The 24042-nt window shown below is 37.8% G+C and overlaps 1 protein-coding gene across 2 annotated transcripts in view; it reads right to left on the reverse strand.

Moving 5' to 3' along the window:
- Window positions 1–24042, reverse strand: part of TRIM24 (tripartite motif containing 24) — a 117136-nt gene that overhangs the window by 20673 nt on the left and 72421 nt on the right. Inside the window, exons 7-11 of one of the 2 annotated variants that reach the window (XM_070369207.1) lie at window positions 22689–22835; window positions 12876–12993; window positions 10146–10312; window positions 3950–4123; window positions 285–458 (exon numbers count right to left, since the gene is read on the reverse strand). In XM_070369207.1, coding sequence (XP_070225308.1) covers window positions 285–458; window positions 3950–4123; window positions 10146–10312; window positions 12876–12993; window positions 22689–22835 — 780 coding nt within the window. Of the gene's footprint in view, window positions 1–284; window positions 459–3949; window positions 4124–10043; window positions 10313–12875; window positions 12994–22688; window positions 22836–24042 lie in introns of both variants that reach the window. The other variant, XM_070369206.1, reaches the window with a different exon arrangement.

Genomic DNA, 24042 nt, shown 5'->3' on the forward strand with positions numbered 1-24042 from the left:
TTTCACTTCCCTCCTTCCCTAGCTTACATTCCATAATTAATCACCATAATCATTCATTTACTAACACATTAACTCCACTGCCCTGAAAGACATTCTGTAGTATGTTTAAGTGTTAATACTAATCTTTTTATGATTCCTGCTGTCACAATATTTCTAAAGGATAAAAACAACTTCCAAACACAAACACAGCCTATAATCCAACATAACCATGGCCTTTCACCAGATTCAAGTTCACTTAAAATTTATGAAACAGATTCTTTAGTGGAAGTTTTGTGTTTACTTACATCTGGAAGAGAAGGAAGATTGTAGGGACCTCCCACCGGTGAGCTCAAATCAATCACAGGTGAGCCGAAAGCCTTTGCATCATACCCTGCTGCACTAGTAATGGTGGGGCTGGAGGGAGTGGAGGACGTGCTGTTGGCAGTCGAGGGGGCCGCATGCCCACTGCTGATCTGCCACTGTGGTAGCAAGAAGGAAGAAGAAAGGTTGCCTATCAGCAAGCCTGTTACATAAAATGTCCATCTAATCCCTGTTCCAGGTACAAGACAAAGTAAAAGACACATTCTACTATTTGAATTCAACTGTAATTTTCATGGAACGGAGAGAGGACACTGGTATATATAATTTTCAGTAATTCTCTCCAAACATAAATAATAAAAAGCACTGATTTCTCCCAGAAGACAACAGTATACACCAGAAAACCACAGCACCCGATCTTGGAAAGCTTATATACATCGGAAAAGAAATCTAAACATGTACATAGCAACTACAAACAAAGACGGAGGACTGAAAACACACCTTTCCTTCTGTCCCCACCTGATAGACCTGAGACTAAAATGACAGTTCAGGGAACTTTTTTTTTTTTTTTTAAAACAACACATTGACCCTAAAGACAAACTAAAAACAGGATGATCGTTGAGAGTCTGTTTAAGCTTTCCTACTCTAGCTACCCCCAAATAATAAGGACTTCTTTCACCTCTACAGAAGAAGACTGGAAATTAAGTTTCCAGAATAGGTAAAACAGTGTCTTTGGACTCATGGGCACCAGGCTCAGTTGAAGGCAGAAGTATTACACTGAAAATGAAAATTAAGAAACCATACACACACTGAATGCTGAGCTTCAACGAGCATCAGGCCCTGCATTTCAGGCATGAAACAAAGAGATCTTTTGGGAACTGAGCCATTACCTAAAGATAGTGACATCAGTAAATCTAACAAACATGCCAAGGAGCCCTCACACAAGAGCAAAATTCAGCATTAAACATTAGCCCCACATCCCAGCTTTCAGTTTTTTTAAAAACACCCATTCCTTATATACAAACAGGCAACTAAGCATCAACATCTGAGAAAACTGTTACAAGCTGAGATAAACAAAGTGAAAGTGAAGTCGCTCAGTCGTGTCCGACTCTTTACGACCCTGTGGACTGGAGTCTACCACACTCCTCCGTCCATGGGATTTTCCAGACAAGGGTACTGGAGTGGGGTGCCATTTCCTTCTCCAGAGGATCTTCCTGACCCAGGGATCGAACCCAGGTCTCCAGCATGGTAGGCAGACGCTTTACCTGAGCCACCAGGGAAGTCAGGCTGAGATAAACCCATTAAAACTAGGAATGCTATAGTATACAGAGATGAACTGTATGTATACCTGCTATCTAAAATTTATTTTAAAACCTATCAAAAGTAATAAGGTTTGACTGATGGATGAATGGATAAATGGATACAGATAACAAAGGAGACAGCAAATAGAGCAATCTGTCCCCTATACAACTCTCTCAACTAAGTTTGAAAATTTTATGATAAAATAGTTGGGGAGAAAAAAAGCAACTAAGAGGTATCTTAAGACTACGCAAAGGAAAAAACTCCCAAACACCGTATCATTTATATAGGGATGACACAATACAGAGTGACAGTGACAGAAATATTCTAACTCTGAAAAACCTAATTTATATTCTCCACTGAAAAAACTAAGTAAAAAACTCTGTGAATATGAATGTCAACTGAACCACCCCTCACACCTATCTGTCCATCTGTCTCTCTCCTTTCTTCCCACCCAGAACAAGCACGGTTACAGTTCATGTGTATCTTTCCAGGTTTCTTCTATGTACATGAAATTAAAAAAAAAAAACACACACACAAAAATTCGATGTTTCTCCCCATATATACTTAGAAGATCATATATAGATTACTGCCTTTTCTTAATAACCAGAAAGCATTTCCATTGTACCAGTATAATTTAAGCGATTCTATTAAAACAAACTCTCCACTATATTTTCCTCCTAGTTTGTTCATTTATTCATGTTTAGACTTTTGACTAGAAAACATTTTTAAAAACATTCTTAGAGTGTGTGTCTATCCATTAAAAATAATAAACAGAGGGCTTCCTTAGTGTCTCAGTGGTAAAGAATCTGCCTGCCAGTGCAGGAGATACGGGTTTGATCCCTGATTTGGGAAGATCTCACACGCCGTGGAGCAACTAAGCCTGTGCACCACAACTATTAAGCCTGTGCTCCAGAGCCCAGGAGCCACAACTACTGAGCCCACCTGCCCTGGAGCCTGTGCTCCACAACAAGAGAAGCCACTGAAACGAGAAGCCCATGCCCTGCAGTTAGATAGTAGCCCTCTGTCCACACTGAGAGAAAAGCCCGAGCAGCAATGAAGACTCAGCACAGCCAAAAATAAACAAGTGAAATTCTACATATACAGAGGCTCAGTAGTTGTGGCTCCTGGGCTCTAGGGCACAGGCTTAACAGTTGTGGTGTGCAGGCCTAGTTGCTCCAGCGCATGTGAGATCGTCCAAATCAGGGATCAAACCCATATTACATAGCTATGAGGTAGATAAATATGAGTACCCAGAATGTGCTAGGTGCTGTTATACACACTACCATCTAAGTCTCAGCACAACTCTGCAAGTTACGAACTCATTTTATAGTAGGGGCAAATGAGATTTAAGAGAGTAAACTTGTACAAGGCCACAAAAGTATTAGGAAAATAATCAGAATTTAAGATCTAACTGTAGCTTGGTCTCTCTTCACCTCATCTCTAATGATGAAAGAGAGATAGGTATAAATTTTATTGAAAATAATTAAAATGTCATTTTAGAAAATTTATATCAAAGTAATTATAAAAACACAAAGACACAGCATGTGTACTTTTAGAATATTACTTTAAAATCATTTGATTAAAATGAATGTTACAGAATTATGGGGAATAAGATCATATTCTTTATTTTGGTCTTGGCAAAAAAAATTAAACTAAAATCAAACTGCTGGTTGTAAGCTGGAAAGACCTGACACAAGTACTTGGAGAAGACAAAGTGCTGGGAGAACTTTAGCTTTTTAAAACAGTAATTCCTAAAAAAAACATATTACCTGAAAACATTACGAATATAAATATTAAACTTTCTGAAATTTAATGTATAACCTTAAATATTAAGCTTTATCAAGTGTATATATACTGTATCCTGTTTAATACTGAATACAATATAGTCTTATATACAGGTATATATATGTATAAATACTGTTTAATACTTCATATTCAAACTGTGTGATACTAAGTTTGTTTCCAAGAAGTCTCCTTGAAACACTATGAAGATTCATTGATTGGTCTCTTTTGAGGTATGCCATCTGTATTTGTTAGAATACTTTCATACTCACCTAAAAGCTACACACATTAATACTGAAAAATTCATACCCATGACTCACTGATTATTCTGGGCCTTTACTTCTGTATAAGTAGCTTGATTTTTTTCTTGTTAATTACAAAGCATCAAGATCCTTTCTCCTAGCTTTCTCTCTTTAGGTCTGTATGTAAAAAACTGTAATTCACATTTACTAAAAAAAACAAAACAGCTTACTCTTGTTCTTCATCACTATTGGCTCTATCCATAAATTCAATATGATTTGGAAGCAGAGAGAAATACAAGCACCTGTGGAGAAGTAAACACACATACCTGTTTTATGGCTTGTTGAGCCAAGAAAGCCATCTGCAAGGGGTTGGGCTTCATTGCTTGTCGTGGCGTATTCTGGTTTGATGGGTATCTTAGCTGTTGATGATGAGGAGGGAGAACTGGTCCATTGGGCTTGGGGCTATGATTCTGAAAATTTATCAAACGTGGAGGAGGTTGCTGGAAAAAAGACATTGTATCAATTCAGTGGCAGTCAGCTCCTGAAAGACGAATTACAGAGAACTCTATTTTATAACTTTTATAGAAAGAAAACAATTCTGCCACAGATGAATCATTTATTAATATTACAATAAGGGTATGGGGGGAGGGGACAGCTGCCCAGAATGTGAACAAGCATTTAAAGTAAGGAAGTTTTACTAGGAAAAGACCCTTGGGAGAGGATTTTCCAATCCGAGTTAAATCTAGACCACATTGGGAAATAGGGATTCCCTAAGTCCCCGATGACTATCTTCTGCAAAGAATTGCCCTCTTAAAATCTAAAATAATAGAATAATAATTACTGATAGTTACTGAGTAGTTATCACATGTCCAGTACTAGTTAAAATGCTTTACATGTGTTAACTCATTTAATTTTCACAAAGATCCTCCTCTGAGGCAGGGATTATCTCTGTTTTACAGAAAAGGAAACTTGTCCAAGATTAGCAAAGATAGGAAGGAATGGAGCTAAGATTTGAACTCAAGTTCTCTGGCTCTAAGGTCTGTAGACCTCTAAGGTCTGTACTCTATGCAGATATTAATAATGAAAACACACGATATTAACAACATTTAAAAATGAGTGAATTTTAGATCTTACTGAGATCAAACTACATGCCAGGCATTGTGAATGGCGTTTTATATGTTATCTTATTATTACTTCCCTCAGTCAGTTCAGTTGCTCAGTCATGTCCGACTCTTTGCGACCCCATGAACTGCAGCACACCAGTCCTCCCTGTCCATCACCAACTCCCGGAATCCACCCACACCCATGTCCATTGAGTCAGTGATGCCATCCAACCATCTCATCCTCTGTCATCCCCTTCTCCCGCCTTCAATCTTTCCCAGCATCAGGGTCTTTTCAAATAAGTCAGTTCTTTGCATCAGGTGGCCAAAGTACTGGAGTTTGAGCATCAGCATCAGTCCTTCCAATGAATATTCAGGACTGATTTCCTTTAGGATGGACTGGTTGGATCTCCTTGCAGTCCAAGGGACTCTCAAGAGTCTTGTCCAACACCACAGTTCAAAAGCATCAATTCTTCAGCGCTCAGCTTTCTTTATAGTTCAACTCTCACATCCATACATGACTATTGGAAAAACCATAGCTTTGAATAGATGGACCTTTGTTGGCAAAGTAATGTCTCTGCTTTTTAATATGTTGTCTAGGTTGGTCATAACTTTCCTTCCAAGGACTATGTGTCTTTTAATTTCATGGCTGCAGTCACCATCTGCAGTGATTTTGGAGCCCAAAAAAATAAAGTCTGTCACTGTTTCCACTGTTTCCCCATCCATTTGCCATGAAGTGATGGGACCAGATGCCATGATCTCAGTTTTCTGAATGTTGAGCTTTAAGCCAACTTTTTCACTCTCCTCTTTCACTTTCATCAAGAGGCTCTTTATTACTCCCCTACCCCCACCATTTTACAAATCAGGACAGTAAACATTAAAAAGCTGGGATAACCAGAAAAAAGGTCACGCAACTCATTAAAGGCAGCACTATGGTTTTAATCCAACACTAGTCTGCCATTTCATTAGTCAAACATGTTCTGGTGTTTAACTGGGGGTTGAGGTACTAATTACAGTTTAGAGGATGAGTTTCTCTAAAAGAAAACAGATTTTGAAAGGAAACCCTTCAAGGACAGTGTTGGTTGATTACAGGTCAGGGTAAGGACAAGCTTAGTTTGCTCACAAATGCTATCCTTAGAAACTGACACCAGTGTTCCACAAAAAAGGTAACCTTGGTTACCAAGGTTCCACAAAAGGTTGGCAAATTATTGCAAAGTAAATACTTATTTTCAGGCTATCTTAACTGTATATGACCAGAACTTCTCAGAAAGGGAACTATTAACCCCCATATTCAAAGGGGGGACAAATAAATGAATTTATAAAGCTGAAGTAGCAACATCTTAAGGTGGACAGCTATAAAGTGTAGCCCTGCCCTCTTTTTGTTTTCTTTTCTCTCATTTTTGGAATTTATCTCCTTTTCTGGGTAAAGGTCTTCTGTTACTCCTCTCCTGCAAATTAGCTGGCACTGGGTTCACACTTAGTAACTTACAAGAGTGACCAGCAATTACAGACCTAATGAAAAGTAGACTTAGACACTATTTCAAGATCAAAGGAAATTCTGTGGATGAAGAATAGAAAAATATGAGAAAAAGAGAAAATGCCAAAATTTTACAGAAGGCTGAAGCCATAGCAATTCTTTTTGATTCTTCTATTAAAGTTTTTCACTGGAAGGGTTTTATATCACAGAAACAAACAAAAAATAATTTGGGAAGTATAGTGGAAAACTTCTAAATTCATCCAAAAGACTATTTTTTAAAAAGTGGAAAAGCACTCAAAATGATCTTTAAGGGAGAACAAAAGCAGTTAAAACTTTTGCCTACTCCTGCCCTGACTGGGATTTATATATTGATTCAGTCAAGAAATGACATTCTGGGGCGGGGGGGGGAAGTGACATTTGATGCCAGAGTACTATACTCCTGTGAGAAATCAGTATGGAACTGGATGTCCACTCTCCCATCAAGGAAGCCCAGTGTAGAAAGATCTAAGGTGATTGATTTTTATCTCCTCCCTAAACTGTTATCGTTGACTGAGTTAATTTCTAAGAACCCCATGACAGGAAAAGTAACTTGAAAGAACAGGACTAGAAACTGGTTATGAACATAAAAGAAATAGCAAAACCAGTGCTATTTTAATTAAATGGAATTAACTTGCAAGAAGGAAAAAAGGGAGAGAATAGAGAAATAATTGAGAGCTTAAGTAAAGTGACATATATTCATCATTATCCTCACCCTCACTGTAAATACTTTCATTATTATAGGTGGTAATTTTACTCTAGGTCAGTATAACCATGAAGGATAGCAGATGTCCTTCTAAAATCCACTCACTGTTTAGGAAAATTAGTATATACATATAAATGAGAGTATCTCTGCAGAATAGTAAATCTGGCCCAGGAGTGAGAACCATAAGGTATACAATAACAGACTCAGATTTAACAAACTTCGAGCTGTCCACTGCAGTACGACAGAGTATACTGTACACCACTCAATAAAGAGATGCAGAGTGTTTATTAGTTTGTACCACACAGTCATATAACTATGTAGTCTATCTCTGTATCACCCAGCTCTTTAATCATTCAGATTACATGGCTACTTTCAGAGAAAGAAGAAACAGGGAACTCCTGTGTAAGCGATTTTTAGAGCAGGCCTTTAAATTGACCTGTGTCTTCAGGCTAGAGGTAGAGCATGACAAAGAGGCACACATATACACCTGTCTACAAACAGATATTTTACCAGATGTACATGCAAATAAACTGCTAGAGAACTAAGAAAGCAGGTAAGCAGGGCAGTGTAAAAGTTTAAAGAAGAGGGAAAAAACTGATGAGTGAAAAATGTAGGAGCAGATATTTGGTAGAGAGAAGATAAAAATGAGAGATGAGAGTACTAGAAGAGGGCTCAGGGGTCACTGAGAGGAGACAGAAAAAGAGCAGTGTGCAAAGTAATGACATAAAGATGAGAAAATTACAGCTGATATCCTAACAACACAGGTTTAGACTGTGCAGGTCCACTTAGACAAGGATTTTTTTCAATAGTGAATACTTCAGTAGTGCACAATCTGTGTTTAGTTGAATCCTCAGACGCAGAGCAGTGGATGTGGAGGAACCATGGCGAGTGGCGGGGGGTGGCTGACTATAAGTCATATGTGAATTTTCAACTATATGGAGGGTCAGTGCTTCAAACCCCTGAATTAATTGTTCAAGGGTCAAATGTGTTGATATGTGGGAAAATTAGGCTGTATAATAAAGATTGTACATTATATACAATCATACAGCAGTATACCACAGAAAGAAATAATAAGATCAAACATAAATTTCTGAGATAAGCAGGCTAAAGGCTCTATCAAGGTCACCTCTGTTTGGTTACTGCTTCTATAAATAGCTGTTTCTGAGAATGTGACTGAGTCACACAGAATCTAGTAACTGCCTCAGTTCCTCACTTTTTAATGAAAAGGGAATTAATGCAAATGATGGATTTATCCTGTTTCAGGTTAATAAAGTAATAAAAATCACTTTACCATCTTTCAGATACTTAAGATAAATATCAATCATGTAAATGCTTAGCACTAGTCACTCAGTAAGTAAATATTTTCTCTTTTCCTCGTCAAATATATGTCTAAAACAATTTGGGTGCTCTGCAGTCTATCTGCAATATGTTACTCTGCAGTCTGGGAGGGGAGTGACAAAAGAATTTCTCCATTTTCTTAACAAAATTTCAACTCTGCCAGTGGCACTCCTGGGATCGAAAGTGTATACATTTTTTTCCCACAGAACACTCACCAAACAAAGACCTCTTAAATTGCTTGCTATTTACTTCCTTTAAAAACCTGGGTTAAAACAAAGTTCGAGAGCAATAATGAACTGGTCATACTAATTAATATTCTCTTGGATTTGACATATCTTGTTAATCAAATTACCAGACAGCCATAAATCACAAATAAAATCACCTCAGGCCTACACAGAAGCAATTTAACAAAATCAGGATTCATAGGCCCATAAGTCTTATTCAGGGTTGAAGCAAGTCTCCTGTGAAGATCATCTGTCTTGAATAACTGCTACCAAAACACGCTATTATGCCATTTAATTGCTTTTTCATAAAAGAACTGCATTATGTATACATTCCTCTTAGTGCTAAAAAAAAAAACACTGGTAAAAAATTTCTCCTCTAATGATGTTTCCTTTTAATCAAGTAATAGATATTATTCCTGATTCTTTTTTTGTTTGGTTGATCAAAAACTGAGCTAAGTCCTGTTCTTAAGCATAATGAGAATTCTTAGTCTAGTTCTGCATGCTTTGAACATTACTAATACTTATTAATCCCTGTGCCATTTCATTTGAGTCACTTACTGTAAATCAGTTCAAATTCTGAGAAACAGGGAGTATAAATTAATAAATAAAAGGAACTGAAAATAACGAGACAATTTTTGTGCATTAAAGTAAGAATGGTGCATGAGGGAAAAAAAACGACTTGCTCTTAAATGGAGTGGATAGAAGCTTCTATAACAACAGCAGAAATGTATACTAATATTGCAACTGTTCTTAACTAATGTACGGTAATTAATCCACAGGATCATGAGTCATGCTGTGAACTTGTTACTGTATTGTTAGTACTGTTGAGTTTATGACTATATGAACACATGTGTAGACTCTTCCACCCACTCTACATCACAAGTAGAATTTACATGCATATGTTCTTCAAACCCTTTAGAGGGACAAGTAGAAAATAAACACATGCTTTTCCCATTTCTCCACCAGTGACTGAAATCTTTGTTATGAATTAAGAAATAATACAAATAAAAAGATGACAAAACTGAAAAAAAAAAAAAAAAAAAGAATGGTGCCTGGAACATTTGCTCAGAAATAAACTTTGAAAAAGGCAGACTTCTAACAAACCACCCCCTTACCCTTTTCTATTTCATTCTGTCCTAGTTTCCAGATGCAGTGGGTTTTCTAAACTCTGCATCTTCACAGAGGACAGATACCTGAAGCATCAGTCATCCTGAAGCACTAATGTAACGATTATGAGTTACAGGTACACAACTTTCCCATCAATCATATGCATGGGTTATTCAGGAATGCAATCACTTATCCTCTGTTATAAAGACGACAAAGAGCAGATAAGAATAGATGTCCCAGCTGAATAAACCATTAATTTCTTTTTCAGAAGGGCTAAGAACTAGAGTTAAATTAGGGACCCTTGATGTGACAAATTTTTATAAATTCATACATTTAAATCATGGAGGAAGGACACCTTGGTTATTTTAGGAGCTGCTGAATATAACTGTACTATAGTTATCTAAGTTAGGACAGGCCTGCTTCCAAATTTACCTGGTGAGAGATGGAAGGTTGCTGGATGGGCCCCTGCATTCTAGGGTTTGGTAAACCCACAGGTGCTGGCCTCCGTTGCACCTGTTGCCTCTGAGCCATTACCTGTTGCTGCATATGCTGGAGTCGTAACTGAGCTAGGCTGATCTGGGTTGGAAACTTGGATAACTGGTTTGAAGATAAACCACCTGGTGGCTGTGAATTCTGTTCCACGACAGGATTCTGCTTAGGCATTTGTGGTTGACTCTCTTTATCTTCAATTACTAAAGAACCTAATCAAAGAGAAAAAGTTAAGTTCTAAAGATTTTCTGATAGTAACATACCATATTTTGTAAAAGGCTATCTTTGCTCATTTTCAGGATTTCCAAGGAACTTCTTTTTGTCTTAGGAACCCTTTACATGGTTAACGATAGAAACTCCTAAGAGTTTCTGTTTATGTAGGGTCTATCAAACAAAATCTACCATATTCAAAACTAGAAATGAGAATTAAAAAAACATTTTTCCATACTAATTCATTTAAAAGTGACAACCCAAAGTAACATATTTTTATGGAAAAAAAAAACACCTTATTTTTATTTTCAAAAAAGTTTAGTGATGAATGGCACTATTTTATATTTTCAAACATCTCTTTAAATGTCTGGCTTAATAGCTGAACTCTCATAACTGTTTCTGCATTATCTAATATATTGTTTAAATAGAAATACACGCAGAAAACCCAGCCATATATGGGTATGTACTTGGAAAAGGGAGACCTATTATCACCTGAAGGAGCTTCAGACTACACTGTGAGAACTGCTGTTGTATAATCAAAACAAAACACGCAAACCTGACACTGGATGTGAGAACAATACCACAGAGTATTTCTGATTCAGTTATCTCTCTGTGACTTAGCAATTGAATGACAACAACAGCTGGTTCTTTACACCTTCACGGTGCAAACTATGTTAGTTCTCTGATGGCGAACACCATGCTTTATAACTACACTGTTAAAAAAGAGATTAAGGGTACCTCTTACAGGTCTGGTCCAAGAGTAGGGCAAAGCTTGATTTCTTCAATAGCAGAGACTCAGTTAAAAGTCTGATTTCTGATTTACTAAGCATAGGCATCCTTAAAGATATGGTTATCATTCATTAAATACTTACTCCATATTAGGTACCATGACAGGAGATCTATGTGTATTGTTAAAATCCTTCATACAGATAAGGGATCTAAGGTTCAGAGAGACCAAACAACTTATCCAAAGTCACAAAGACACTAAACTGAATACGCGTCCAAGACATTACTTTTCCCTTGTACTCGTCTATAAGATGTTTCTCAGAAGCCATAAATAAACAAGTTTGGGAAAGTTGTATCCTTCTTAGAAGATTTAAAATGTCAATCTCACTTTAAATGACAATTTATAGAGCTATATATGACAGCTCTGGAAAGTCCTACAGTAAAGGATACTGTTTTACAAATTCCTCACAAATAAGAGGTGTTTTTGTTTTTGCTGATTCAGATTTACCTAAACTATATTCACTCATGTGCGTACAGTTACATATTTTCTTAATTTTACCTATGTCTACATCATGTGGACTATGTTTTAAGTGATATGCTTATAAGTACATATAAGTTGACATGACTGTTTCTGTGGATATAAAACTGTGATAGATTCTCTGTATAGCTACGTATGTGGTAGAGGGTAGAGTAGGGTAAGAGATAGTTATATACATGCTTTGTATTAAGATGCTTCTTTTTAGTTATATAGATGAGAATATGTATGATTCTAGCTGCTGGCTATGTTTATCAATCAATAAATATGTACTTCTGAACTGTGCTGAGGAGTCACCTTATCATTTCTTCAAAGGGTCACCTTATTACCATTCTTTCTGTTCTCACGTATGGATGAGATTTATGTAAGCCTATTTCTTTCTTTCTTGGAGTGTTCTGAGAGCTCTGGCTCTCTTTCCAGCCAGTTCTTTTTTACCTAGAATCTAGCTTAGAGAATGAGAGAGCAACCCTATTTGATGATTTTGAAACAAAGTCAATGAGCCCAAAAACTGCCAAAAGGTGGTTAATGAAGAATGTATATGAAATTCTTATTTTTGTTTCTATAATTTCCCTGTGAGAAATTAAGAAAGGAGGCAAAAATTGAAGATTTTTTTTTTACTAGTACATAATGTAACAAGGACTGCCTGCAAGGATATGTGATGTTACCAAATGACACCGAAAGTCCCCCTTTTTGATAACTCTAGTACTTCAAATTTGGGCAGTTATATATATGCATGATACACTTCAATTAGGAGGTTAAAAATTATTTAATTATTACATAAAAGAAAAAAAAAACAAAAAAACAAAAACAGAGAGAGAGAATTCCTCCCTAGCAAGAAAAAGCAAATAAATGAAACATTAGTACCTGACAACTGGGTCTCAAGACTGAGTAAGCCAAGAATTGTATGAGAAATACTGTTTTAACAGAAAACATTCTAAAAAGTACTATATTAATGGCAGACACATGTCAAGAGTTTTAATAGCTATTCTGATAAATATGTCACTAACAGCACAAGCAAGATTCTACTTGCTTGAGGAAGAAAAACAACTCCTAAATCCAGAAGTCTAGACACTGAGTCAATAAAAGGATGTTTCATATCACCCACATATTTATATGTGTGTTTATATTCATGCATGCGTCACACATATACACACACTAATGAAATACCAGGAAAAATTCATGTCTTTAAAATAAGATAATAAACATATTTAGGGGGTGGAAGGGAATACATTTTCAACAATCTCATAATCATTAAGAGTTCCAGAAACAAATGGCACTTTGAGAAAATCTACATAACAGCCTACCTAAATTGATTATATTTTGAGCCCAGAAACTAGGATCACAGTGAAACTGGATGGTATTGTTGGTCACTGGGGAAGCATCACACCTTGCTCGAAGGAGGTGCCGTAACCGGTACGTAATCTAGAAGAAAGCAGAGAGACAACTAAGCATCCAAGTCTTTATTAGGCAAATAATTTATCAAGTTCCCAACAAATACATAAAAAATGCTCTCTGTATCACATATATGCCAACACAAAACAAGTGTTCATATGTAAGTTATAAAAAGTAGACAAACAACACAGTTTTCCTTCAAAAATGCATTAGAAGTACAATTAGTTATACTGTTGAACACAAAACAAACCTATCCTAAAGTGACAGGTTAAAGTTAGTTCACTGAATTACAGAAGTTTCACAGATGTACCAACCACATATTTGTAAAGTAAAATCACATTCTGCTTTTATTTTACTTACTCTCTCAAAGAAGGATTCAGAGTAGAGATTAGGGGGCTAATGGATTACAGAAAATACAAATGAATCTGCTCAGGATATGAAGTACAGCCTTAACCAGGCCTGCTAGTAGGATGGCTCTCCTTGCTCCTGTGCTGTGAATCTCAGTCATCACACCACCTCCCACCCTCCTCCACACTGCAGTCCGCAGTGAATGCTCAGTCATTCTCTCTCAGTCTTTGAAGAGTTCAGCTCTTGGCTCATGATCACCATCTCCAATATTATTTCTGCCATAATCCTAGATGGGCCACAGGACTGGAAAAGCTCAGTTTTTGTTTCAATCACAAAGAAAGGCAATGCCAAAGAATGTTCAAACTACCAGACAACTGTGCTCATTTCACATGCTAGCAAGGCAATGCTCAAAATCCTTCAAGCTAGACTTCAACAGTACATGAACCGAGAACTTCCAGATGTACAAGCTGCATTTAGAAAAGGCAGAGGAAACAGAGGTCAAATTGCCAACATCTGCTGGATCATAAAAAAAGCAAGGGAATTCCAAAAATAACATCTACTGATGCTTCACTGACTCTGCTAAAGTCTTTGAACTGTGGAAAATTCTTAAGGAGATGGGAATACCAGACCACCTTATGTTTCTCCTGAGAAACCTGTATGCAGGATAAGCAGCAATAGTTCCAACCAGTCATGGAGCAACTGACTGGTTCATAATTGGGAAAGGAGTACATCAAGGCTGTACATTGTCACCCTGCTTATTTAACTCCTATGCAGAATACATCATGTGAAATGCCAGACTGAAGGAATCACAAGTTTGAATCAAGACTGCTAGGAAAAATATCAACAACCTCAGATATGCAGATAATACCACTCTAAGGGCAGAACGTGAAGAGGAACTAAAAAGCCTCTTGATGAAGGTGAAAGAGTGAAAAAGCTGGCTTAAAACTCAACATTCAAAAAACTATGATCATGGCATTTGGTCCCATTACTTCATGGCAAATAGAAGATGAAAAACTGGAAATGGTGGAAGGCTTTATTTTCTTGTCTCCAAAATCACTGCGGACAGTGACTGCAGCCACGAAATTAAAAGACGCTTGCTCCTTGGAAGAAAAGCTATGACAAACCTAGATCACATATTAAAAAACAGAGACGTCACTTTGCCAACAAAGGTCCACATAGTCAAAGTTATGGTTTTTCCAGTAGTCAAGTATGGATGTGAGAATTGGACCATAAAGAAGGCTGAGCACTGAAGAACTGATACTTTTGAACAACGGTGCTGGAGAAGACTCTTGAGAGTCACTTAGACTGCAAGAAGATTAAAACCAGTCAATCCTAAAGGAAATCAACCCTGAATATTCATTGGAAGGACTGATGCTGAAGCTCCAATACTTTGGCCACCTGAAATGAAGAGCCAACTCATTGGAACAGACCCTGATGCTGGGAAAGACTGAGGGCAGGAAGAGAAGGGGGCAACAGAGGATGAGATACTTGCATGGTATCACGATCAATGGACAAGAGTTAGAGCAAACTGTGAGAGAGAGTGAAGGTCACAGAAACCTGGTGTGCTGCAGTCCATGGGGTCACAAATAGTCAGACATGACCTAGCAACTGAACAACAAATTCTGGATGATTTTAGTATACAATTAGATGACTTTCTTTCCAGATTGTTCCCTCTAGTGCCCAGATCCCAATAATCCTACAAACCCTAAAGGTCCTATGAACTTTTGCTCTTTAAAATTTTTCCTGTCCTTTGACTTTATGTTACTTTCCAATCTTACAATATCCTCTGAAGTGAAGTGTTAGTCGCTCACTCATGTCCAACACTATCCATCAATTTCTCCTTATCCAGCTTAAATCCCAGGAGTAATCCTCATAATCATTTCCTTGCATATATCCTCAACACCTTTCTCTCACATGTCAAATTACACACACTTCTTTCTCCTCAATCTTTCTCTGAAACTACAACCAATAAACAACACTGGTTAAATCTTTTCTAATGACTGTAATTGGACTGGTAAAGGGACTGATCGGACTTCAAAAACACAGCCTATTTACTAAGGTTGACAGGCTATCATATGACATTCCTCTGATCCTTCATGTCCGTACTCTCCTAAAGGACTATTTCAAATGACTATCTCTTACCAAACCTCCAGCATCTTAAAAAAAAACAAACAGGAACGATCAGAGACCTTCCACAAACTTCCACCACCTACCAGTACTGGTGGTCCCTCCTATCACAGTGGATTAACGGGCCAGGCTTCCAGCTAAAGCGAATCACGCACTCATGCAAGTGCAAGTGTTAGTTGCTCATTCATGTCCAACTCTCTGCAACCCCATGGACTACAGCCCACCAGGCTCCTCTGTCTGTGGAATTTCCCAGGCAAGAAAACTGGAGTGGGTCGCCATTTCCTTCTCCAGGGGATTTCCGGCCCAGGGATCAAACCTGGGTTTCCTACATTGCAGGCAGGCAGATTCATTACCATCTGAGCCACCAGGGAAGCCATTACACTTGCGCAATAGGGCCCAACACCCTTGCCGATTCAAAGACACTACTCAGCAATTTTCTCCCCTCAGGCTTTCAGTAGCTTTTCACACAGGTGATCACTTGGCCTTCATGGAAGTAAATCATTTTCTTCATTTGGCTTCTAGCAAACTACAGTCTCATGGTTTTCCCCTTATTTCACCGGCTGCTACTTTTTAAGGTCACTGAGTATAGGTGTGAGTCCCAGTGTCACATCTCAGTCTCCCTTGTTGGTTCCTCCTCCTCTCCCACACCAGGGGGTCTTGCAACTGCTCTCTCTTCTCCTACACCCACATACTTTTAGAGATCTCATCCACTCTCATCATTTATACAACTCAAATTTGTATCTCAGTACTTACTCTTCCTACTGCGTGTTCATTCACTGTGCTCCTCTTAGGCCTCCTTGTCCATGTCACAAGTAACTCCCATCTCAGTCTCTCACTTGCCGTCTGTACCTGTTCTCTACCTGAATATTCTCTGCGAGTACGTGCCTGGCTTGCTTTGTCACCTTCTTCAGGTGTTTGCTCAAATATCACCCTCTTTAGCTAGAATTCCCTACCTGAAACCACAATCCTACCCCAATGCGCCCAGATTCTTCCCTTAATTTACTGTTTTCCCTACAGCACTCAACATCATGCAATGGTCTATATATTTTACTTGTTTTGGTACTGTCTATCTCTCTTTACTAAAATGCAGCTTTTTAAGGGCAGATATTTTGCTTTGTTTTCTGTTCCCTTAGTATTTAGAATACTGCCTTAAAAATAAAACAGGCATTCAATAAGTGTTGAATAGCTATACTAAATTCTGAGTAAAAAAACATTTATTCTGGGACAATGTAGAGTACATGGCACAGTGTCTGGCAAACAGCACTTAACACAATGCTCTTTTCCCTAAGTTTTTCTTGCTTCCTTAATTCTTTGCATCTTAGCAATTCTCACTATAGAAGATTCTCAATAAGATGCTAATCAAAAGAATGATGCCCCCAATTTTTCCTTTATAAAATCCTTATGTCTTATCATTTTCTAAAATTGAATAATTTATTTTGAAGTAATTTTAAAACTGGAGAAAAGTAAAAATAACTCTTCACTCAGATTTCCCAACTGTTAATAAGCACATTTATTTCAGGGCTCACTCAGGGGTTCCTGTGCACAGACACTGCTATTACCAGTCTTTTTACAAACCTTCTGAGAGCAAGCTGAAGACATCAGGTTCTGTCTCCTCTAAACACTCCAGTGTCTATATTCTAAATCAAAGATCCTCTAGCATAAGCAACAAAGTACAAATTCAGAAAGCAACTCTGTTGCAACATGACCACTCAACCCAGACTTCATTCTAATGCCAATTGTTTCCACAGTGACTCTTTCCAGGATGCTCACTAGGAATATAGGTTGTATTCAGTTGCCATGTCTCTTCAGCCTTTCCCTGACATGTATGTCTTTGATGATTTCAGGCTTTACACTCAGTAGGATGACTTTCAACCTGGGTTTGAGTGTATTTCCTCCGGTATAGGTAAAGTATTCTTGTCAGGAAAGCCACACAAGTGATAATGTGCACTTCTCAGGGCATCATATTTAGAAGCTCAGGCAGGATATAAACTGTCCAACCATTGCTGATACTAATCTTCATCACCTAGTCATTCTGCTGCCCAGTTTCTCTACTGTAAATTCACCACTCTGTTTATAACTGATCAATATTTGCAGAGAGGTATTTTAGGGTTATACAAAAACCCTATTCCTCACCAATGCTCTAATTCACTACGTTAGTACCCAGCGATAACTCCTTTTGAATTTCCTCTAAGACAGTGAGTGGGTGGCTCAGCTAGTAAAGAATCTGCCTGCAATGAGGGAGACCAAGGTTCAACCCCTAAGTTGGGAAGCTAGCCTGGAGAAGGGAGTGGTAACCCACTCCAATATTCTTGCCTGGGAAATCCCAAGGATAGGCAGAGGGGCCTGGCGGGCTACAGTCCATGGCGTCAAAGAGCTGGACACAACTAAGCAGCCAACGCTTTCACTAAGACAGTGACCAAATGTGCTTCTTTATTTTCACTATTCTTTCTCTACTTATTTATATTCTCACCATAAATTCTTCCCTTGTCATTTGCCTATTTTTCTTATCATGGGCTCATTTATTCCTACTTAATCCAATGTGTTGTAACTCACTGTTTATTTAGCTTCAGCCTCAAATCTGTGGGTGTGCCTAAGGTGACCCACTTAGGCTGGATCCTGGTCTTTTTGACAAGTCTTCCTCATTTCATCAGTTCAAGATGTTCTGGGTACAACTTGCACTTTCCCTCATTTTGTTTGATATTTAGAAACCCACATCTGAAGGACAGTGGGTTCATTGCTACTGAGTATAGCAAACATACATACATACACATACATACTTATACATCTATAATTACTTCCAGATCTGTGTATATGCATAAAACTCTGTTGTTCAGTCACTCAGTTGAGTCCGACTCTTTGTGACCCCATTGATTGCAGCACGCTGGGCTTCACTGTCCTTCACCATCTGCCAGAGCTTGTTCAAACTCACAGCCATTCAGTCACTGATACTATCCAACCATCTCCTCTGTCGTCCCCTTCTCCTCCTGCCTTCAGTCTTTCCCAGCATCAGAGTCTTTTCTAATGAGTCAGATCTTCACATCAGGTGGCCAAAGTACTGGAGTTTCAGCTTCAGCCCCAGTCTTTCCAATGAATATTCAAGGTTGATTTCCTTTAGAATTGACTGGTTTCATCTTCTTGCAGTCCAAGGAACTCTGAAGAGTCTTTTCCAACATCACAGTTCAAAAGCTTCAATCCTTTGGCACTCAGTCTTCTTTATGGTCCAACTCCCACATCCATACATGACTACTGGAAAAACCATAGCTTTGACTATAAGGACCTTTATTAAACTGAGTTCATAATTATACCTCTATCTTAGGGATCTTTATAGCTTTATTCTTTTTTCTACATTTCTAAGTATCTTCTCTAGTAGGAAAAAGCAAACAAACAAACCAAAACTTGGCTGCCATTGCCCTCAATATATTTACTTACTTGCTCAGTCCATTTACTGATACTCTGTTGCTTAATGTAACCAAAATCCAAATGACACTCTGCTTACTACCTCTGTGTTCCCCACTCACCACTTGATGCCTTTGGCTAGGGCTGCCTCTATGTGGTCCCCCAACCCTCTTCACTACCCTGTGTCTTCATAGTCACCATGCTAAAGGCTCCATGCCAGGAAGTAGAGTTGATCATTCTTATTTTAACAATCCTTTTTGGCATACTACAGTAATTTAGCACTTCAAATATATGAGTTTTAGTTTGGAACTTGAAAAATAAAGCTTTTTTGCCCCCCCAAATTAAGTCAGAAACCTAAGCACTTCCTTAGATGGTAATCAGCTTTAATTAGAGGAACTATGAGGCAAATCACTTGGAAACACTATATTTTTCCTTTGAGGTACTATGCTGTAAATTCCTTCTTTTGCTGATGAGAAACTAGAAGACATGGAATTTATTTTTAACTCAGATAACTAGTACCTATTTGCTAATTAGGTTGTGGCATGGTCTAAAAGTAATACTAAATTTGGCCAAACTCTGTTCTTTATCTTAAATAACAATTTCTGCTGTATTTTACTGACATTCAATGTAAATATATAAAACCTCTTGTCAAATTATATTACCCATCTCGAATATAAACCATTATACTTATTGAACCCCTTGATGCACGTTTGAGATAATTCTGAGGAGTCATAAACCTTGACTAGTGTAAAAGATAAATAATGGGTCATTAAATGTATTTGTTGATGTCTTCAGATGTATCTGAACTTAAGTAAACTCAGGTTTCACACTGAAAACTTAGCTACTGTTCAAAAAGCAAAAGACAAAATTAAAAAAAATATGAAAGATGTCAGAATAGCTTTTGAGATGGCAATACTGTATACTGCCTCCTTTCTACTGAAGTTAAAATAAACAAAGAAATTTAGTATTTGAGTTTCTAATCCTGTAAAATATAACAAAGTTTTATATATATTTATTTATAGCTTCTGACAGTTGATATTATCTAATACCTTACTTATTTACCATCAATCTTTCACTGAACTCCTATATATCAAGCACTGGGTAACATAAAATTTCTACCCTTAAAGAAGTAAAAAGTCAGACTTCTCTGGTGGTCCAGTGGATAAAAATCTGCCTGCCAATGCGGCGGACATGGGTTTGATCCCTGGTCCAGAAAGATCCCAAATGCCATGGAGCAACTAAGCCTGTGTGCCACACTACTGAAGCCTGCGTGCCTGGAGAAGCCCACACACTGCAACAAAGAAGAGCCCCTGCTCACTGCATCTAGAGCAAGCCCAGAGCACTGGAAACCCAGTGCAATCTAAAAAAAGGGAAAACAATCGAATGCAAAGAAAAATATGCAAATGTAACAACAGTAGATAAAAATAAGTAACAGTATGATGGATATATGCATAAGGGCTTTGTAAACACAGGGAAGGTTAATCCAACCCATTGTTGATCATGGAAGGCTGCCAAAAGGAATGGAAGACAAATCTAAACTAAACCCGGTAGGCTCTAAAAAGAAACAGCATCCTGAGGAAGGGTAACAGTAATCCAGGGAAAGAACATGATCTATTCTGAGCACTGAGGACTAAAAGTAAGGAACTGCATGAGATATTCAAGAAACATAAAGAAGGTCTTTGAAGGTTAATTATATGGGCGGACAAGGGAAAGGGAGTAAAAAAGCTTGTGGAATCTCCTTTTACTATGTATATACTCTAACTACTTTACTACTTATATACTCTAACAGTTTCTTAGTCACTAGTATTACAAAAATACCTATTGCTAGTATACTCTCTTGGTCTCTTCTGTCAGTATTTCTTACCTTTCTTCTAAATAATGTTAGGATAAACTGAATGTTTAACAGATGAGAGAAGAACCCTAGGGAAATACTGTGAAAATGTTTTCAAATATATTTAAAACTGGACTTCTGAAAGGATTCTCCTATTCCAATGGGTTTGGCCTTTTACTGAGTATAACTCCTATTGCAAAAAAAAAAAAAAGAAAAAAAGAACTAAGAATCTCAAGCTAAGCTTGAAATTTCAGGCCAGTAACACATTTCTTTTTAATGTTTAAGCATATAAAAGACATTATTTAAAAAATAACCGGGGGGGGGGGGGATAACCTGAGAAAACATGTCTATATTTACGAAGCATGGAAGCTCTAAAGGACAGAGTTGCATAATATAGTGACTTTCAAATTTTCTTAGGATAAAAATCCTTCTAAATGTTTACAAGTAATCACAAGCTTTAGCTCTACATTCATCACAGGTAAATTATTTTACTAGCTGTATCTGCTGCCAGTGATGCAGCAAGGCCCACCACAATTCAGTGAGTCAGGAAGCTGGTAATACTGGTTCCTTATGTTTCCTTGTGTCTATTTTCTCTTGTGTATAATACAGAGAACAGTTTCCCTCTCTATTTCAAGAGCTCATTGTGCAGATTAAGTAATCCTATCCTCTAACTTTACTGTTTTATTATAATCACAAACAAAATCGTAGAATAAAATTAGAGAAACATTATTAAACTGATAAGGAGACTATCTGTGCAAATATGTTTTCTTATGTACAAATAAAAATATTCATTATGGGTCTAGTAGAGAAGAGGACAATTCTCTCACTTTCTCCTTTATCTGTGTTTTGTTTGACTTATAGGAAAATATAAGTAACAGAAAAAGTATGAACTGTATAAAAGCTGTTTTTCATTAGACTAATGAAGCGGTAAAAAAAGAAAAAGAAAAAACAGCTCAAGATTGAGAGAACATATCATTGATAATTATAAAAGAAAAAATCTTAAGAGTTGAATATAATTCATGATTAGAAAGTTTTAGAAATAGTTAAAATCAGTTTTCTAGTAAGTCACTCAATATTTGAACCTAGTTTACAAAAGTTTATCCTGAAATGCATTTCCTTATTTCAATACAGTCATACAAAATTTCTTCCACAAAACAGTAGGTGAACAGAAAACAGATTTGGATGTCATAATTTTATTTCAAAATATAAATCTCTGTGGAATCTTTAAAATGAGTAGAGCAGGAGTTTTTAAGAATGCTTATATAGTGTGACTCCCACGGCTAAATGTCTTCTACGTCCTTGCTACTAAAGATGTGGTCTACAGACCAGCAGCATTAGCATCACCTGGGAGCTTGTTAGAACTACAGATCACATCTACTGGACCAGAATCTTCAGGTAATTAGTATGCAGTAAACACATTTTCAGTAGCAAGGTTCTAGACTATTCTGAAAATAGTTGGACAAATGACAGCCACTTGTCTGTAGCAATGGGGTTGAAATATCCAGCACCACACATCACTGACAGGGTAAACAATGTAGTGTTGACAAGAGGAACAAAGCCTCTGGGTTCGGATGTCCAAGTTAGAATTTTGAGTGGTCTTATGCGTGTTAATTCGTGCTTTGGTTTCATCACTCATACAATGGGGGTGGATAGGTACATCCATCTCATAAAAATGATGTAAATGTTTAAATAAAATATTTCATGAAGTGCTTAGAATTAAGTGCCTGGCACACTACAGGTTATCAAGAAATGTTTACCATTATCATTATTGTTAGTATTAAGTTCAGTTGTCACTAAGGGAAATTTGGAAAAGAACAAAATAGAAGTGACAGTGGCAGAATGAATTGAAGATGCACCTAAATCATGGGAGTTTAAAGATTTTTTAAAAGCAAAATATTTTGATTGATAAAAATTAGAAAAAGGTAAAAAGCATTTAAGTATAGATTAACGAACATTTCTAAATTTTGAGCATTCTAGTAACTCCACTGTATCTCTCTATATTAAACCACACAGTTGATCTTACCAGTCGCTTGCTATAAAGTAATGCTGTGCTGCTGCCACTGGAAACTGCCCATTTAGAAAAATGCATGACATGTTCCAACTGTTTAGAAAGTCCAGCCACTTCCTGCTGCTGTTGCATAAGTTTCATTCGATGATCTTTTGCAAGACTCTGAAAAAAAGTTTCAAAATTAGGTCTGCATGTAACACATTTTACTTCCTGATGTTCAAGCTGGTTTTAGAAAAGGCAGAGGAACCAGAGATCAAATTGCCAACATCCGCTGGATCATGGAAAAAGCAAGAGAGTTCCAGAAAAGTATCTATTTCTGCTTTACTGACTATGCCAAAGCCTTTGACTGTGTGGATCACAATAAACTGTGGGAAATTCTTAAAGAGATGGGAATACCAGACCACCTGACCTGCCTCTTGAGAAATATGTATGCAGGTCAGGAGGCAACAGTTAGAACTGGACATGGAACAACAGACTGGTTCCAAATAGGAAAAGGAGTATGTCAAGGCTGTATATTGTCACCCTGCTTATTTAGCTTATACGCAGAGTACATCATGAGAAACACTGGACTGGAAGAAGCACAAGCTGGAATCAAGACTGCCGGGAGAAGTATCAATAACCTCAGATATGCAGATGACACCACCCTTATGGCAGAAAGTGAAGAGGAATTAAAAAGCCTCTTGATGAAAGTGAAAGTGGAGAGTGAAAAAATTGGCTTAAAGCTCAACATTCAGAAAACGAAGATCATGGCATCTGGTCCCATCACTTCATGGGAAATAGATGGGGAAACAGTGGAAACAGTGTCAGGCTTTATTTTTTTGGGCTCCAAAATCACTGCAGATGGTGACTGCAGCCGTGAAATTAAAATACGCTTACTCCTTGGAAGGAAAGTTATAACCAACCTAGATAGCATATTCAAAAGCAGAGACATTACTTTGCCAACAAAGGTCCGTCTAGTCAAGGCTATGGTTTTTCCAGTGGTCATGTATGGATGTGAGAGTTGGACTGTGAAGAAGGCTGAGCGCCGAAGAATTGATGCCTTTGAACTGTGGTGTTGGAGAAGACTCTTGAGAGTCCCTTGGACTGCAAGGAGATCCAACCAGTCCATTCTGAAGGAGATCAGCCCTGGGATTTCTTTGGAAGGAATGATGCTAAAGCTGAAACTCCAGTACTTTGGCCACCTCATGCAAAGAGTTGACTCATTGGAAAAGACTCTGATGCTGGGAGGGATTGGGGGCAGGAGGGGAAGGGGACAACAGAGGATGAGATGGCTGGATGGCATCACTGACTCGATGGATGTGAGTCTGAGTGAACTCAGGGAGCTGGTGATGGACAGGGAGGCCTGGTGTGCTGCGATTCATGCGGTCGC

Source organism: Bos mutus, chromosome 4, assembly GCF_027580195.1.
Source record: "Bos mutus isolate GX-2022 chromosome 4, NWIPB_WYAK_1.1, whole genome shotgun sequence".
Taxonomy (NCBI): domain Eukaryota; kingdom Metazoa; phylum Chordata; class Mammalia; order Artiodactyla; family Bovidae; genus Bos; species Bos mutus.